Below are 3268 nucleotides of genomic sequence, written 5' to 3' on the forward strand. Positions count from 1 at the left end.
GGGGGCTGCCGCCGTCGGGGCTCGCAGACCCCGGCGGCCATAGAGCGGAGCGTCCCTCGTTGGCCCTGGAGCCCCCGCGCCGGCCCGGGCTGAGCCCCGGGGCGCCGGGCGGGGCAGGAGGCCGGCAGCAGCGCGGCGCCCGAGCGTCCACATGCTGCTCCCGCAGTCTGCGGCCGCTCCGCCCTCCCGCTCGGGGGACGCCGCAGCGACACCTCGTGGCCACCGGCAGAAGGCGTCGCGGCTCGGCTCCGCGCTCGGGTCCCCTCTTCCGTTGGCCGTGGGAAATGGCCCAAGGTTAGACCTCAGGAAGAACTTCCCAGCGTGGTTCTATTTCTGTTTCACGCAAATGGAGAGCGCGCTTCGTGCGAGGCACAGAGCTTAGCCCTTAGGCGATATAGTGACTGCGTAACCAAGGTCCCTGAAGTCAGAGACCTTGTGACCCGCTGCTGCAGATTTCCATCCAGGAAGGATTTGGGAGCTTGCTGTGCACCGCGTGGTCTTGAAGCCGCTTGGCCTTAGCAGGTTGTAGAGTTAGGAAAGTGCAGACGGGAGAGGGACTGCCTGGTTTAAAACTGAACTCTGTACTTCCCGGCTGTGTGACCAGTGCGCAAGTTAATTAACTTCTCTCTGCCTCATCTGTAAAACGGTTTATAAAAGTTTCTACTTCTTAGGGTTATTTTAAGGATAAAATGAGTTCAGCTATGTAAAGTGTTTATTTTGTTTTGTTTTTGGTTTTTTTTTTTGAGGGGGGGGGACAAGCCCTAGACCCTGCTAAATGTATGGTAGATATTAAGTTGTTAATACATTTTAAAAGACACTTTTACTTAGGTAGTATGTTGCAAAGCTATACAAATTGTCAATGTTTTTTTCATATCTTACATATGCTTGACCAAATGCCAAATACGCATCCCAGAGAAGATCATTTTTATTTATTTCTTTCTTTATTTTTGCGCATGTGCAAAGCTGAATTCCTTTTTAAAAAATAGTTTATTGTCAAATTGGGAGAATATAATTTTGGGGGGAAGATAGTGGGCAGAGGAGGTAGATAGTTGGTGCTAAAGTTTTTCCAAAGCCTCCTTGGTACTTGGTAAAATGCATGTGTGAATGTGTGTGACACCAAATGACAAGTGTCAAAGAGGAACACAAACTATCGGATATCAGCACTGAGTGAGAGTATATACAGCCGGGGGTGGGGACAATCTAGGAAGCCTTCACGGAGGAAGTGGCATCTGCACAGGGCCTTGAAAAATAGGAAGGGAATAGGATCTGATTGGCCATCAGAGAGGGAGTTCAGGGCATTCCTTTGGATGGGAAGTTCTCTCTTGCCTTCAGTTAACTGGAAAGGATTTACTGAGAGCCTGTTACCGTGGAGAGGCCATGTCCCCCTTGTAATGATCTGCAGATACGTTTGATAGTTTAACCAAAGTGGGAGGCGGAGGCGGGGGACAGGGATGTGTGTGCTGCTGGCGGGTGGAGCCGAGGGATGCGGTTTGGGAACGTGATACGGACAGGATGGCCCCCAGGACACAATGATCCAGCACAGATCTGGCAGACAGAGCTGCTGAGGGTCCCCGCTGGGCCCAGTGCCTTTTCCTCCTCTCTAGGTTGCTTCCGTCCAAGGGCAGGTGCCAGGAGGGGGTGCGTAGCCATCGCAAAGCCTGCGTACTTGGGGGTGGGAGAGTATTCCCCTGGAGCTCACACTCAGCGCTTAGCGTGCCTTGGTTGGGCTTCTTCTAAGGCAGTGATTCCCAAGATGTTCGGACCAGCAGCCTTAGATCACCTGGGAACTTCTAAAAAAGCAAAATCTCGGGGCGCCTGGGTGGCTCAGTTGGTTAGGCATCCTGCTTCAGCTCAGGTCATGATCTCATGGTTTGTGAGTTCGAGCCCAGCATCAGGCTCTGTGCTGATGGCTCAGGGCCTGGTGTCTGCTTCAGACTCTGTGTCTCCCTCTGTCTCTGCCCCTCTTCTGTTGGTGCTCTGTCTCTCTCAAAAATAATTTAAAAAAAAAAAAGCAAATTCTCAGGCCCTATCCAGTCCTGCAGAATCATAAACTCTGGGGGCAGGGCCCAGGAATTTGTGTTTTTAACAAGCCCTCCAGGGAAATCTGATGCATCTAATTGCGAGAACTGCTTCTAGGAGGGTATGTCATGGGCAAAATTATGAAGTAAGCCAGTGTCACCAGGATGATCTTTCTATTTTTTTATAAGTTTTTTTATTTTTAAAAATATTTTTACACTTATTTTTGGGAGGCAAAGTGAGACAGAGAGCAAACAGAGGAATAGCAGAGAGAAAAGACGCAGAATCGGAAGCAGGGTCCAGGCTCTGAGCTGTCCACACAGAGCCCGATGTGGGGCCTTGAACTCACGAGCTGTGAGATCATGACCTGAGTTGAGGTCAGATGCTCAACCGACTGAGCCACTCAGGCGCTCCTCTATTTTTTTTTTTTTTAAAGATGATACCTGCTAGAAAAACAGATTTTATTTATTTAAAAATTTTATATTTTTTAATCTTTTTTTAAAAAAAGTTTATACATAGAGAGAGAGTGTGAGCAGGGGAGGGGCAGAGAGAGCGAGAGGGGAGAGAGAATCCCAAGCAGGCTCCATGCATGGTCAGCCTGAGAGCCTGATGGAGGGCTCGAGCTCACCAAACTGTGAGATCATGACCTGAGAGCCAAAATCAAGAGTCCGTTGCTTAACCGACTGAGCCACCCAGGTGCCCCAGTCCATTCATCTGTCACCACCATCCAGATAAGTGCTGTTTCCACTCCCTTCTCTGCACCCCACTCTCCAGCTCATCTGTGCACCAATTAGGATTAAGTTTTTCTGAGTAAAACAGAGAACAAGACAATGATGTTTTAAACAATTTAGAGGTTTCTCTCTCACATGCAAAGATGTCTAGAAGTAGGCTGTGGGGATTCTTGGACCATTCAACCAAGTTATCAGGGAGCCAAGCTCTCTCCAGCTCACTGGTCTACTAACAGGTGCCACTCTGCTCCTCCTGGTCCAAAATGGTTGCCATTTCAGCAGCCATCGTCTGTGTATTCCAGGCAGCAGGATGGGGCGACATGTGCTCTCTCCCTTTAAAAGATACATTCTGAAACACCCATCTAATACTTTCCCTTGCAGCTCAGAACTTAGTCATGTGACTTTACCTAGGTGCAAGGGAAGCTGGGAAACTGGGTCATTGAGCTAAGCAGTTAGTGTGTTCAACTAAAATTTAGAAATCCTGTTATTTATTTATTTATTTATTTATTTATTTATTTAGAAAT

General features: G+C 48.7%; 1 protein-coding gene across 1 annotated transcript in view; it reads right to left on the reverse strand.

Moving 5' to 3' along the window:
• FXN (frataxin) overlaps positions 1–188 on the reverse strand; it is a 22238-nt gene extending 22050 nt beyond the window's left edge. Inside the window, exon 1 of the mRNA XM_029921179.1 lies at positions 7–188. Within this exon, the coding sequence (XP_029777039.1) occupies positions 7–153 (147 nt within the window). The 5' untranslated portion in view covers positions 154–188. The remainder of the gene's footprint in view (positions 1–6) is intronic.
• Positions 189–3268: the final 3080 nt, after the last annotated feature.

Source organism: Suricata suricatta, chromosome 13 (genome assembly GCF_006229205.1).
Source record: "Suricata suricatta isolate VVHF042 chromosome 13, meerkat_22Aug2017_6uvM2_HiC, whole genome shotgun sequence".
Lineage (NCBI taxonomy): Eukaryota > Metazoa > Chordata > Mammalia > Carnivora > Herpestidae > Suricata > Suricata suricatta.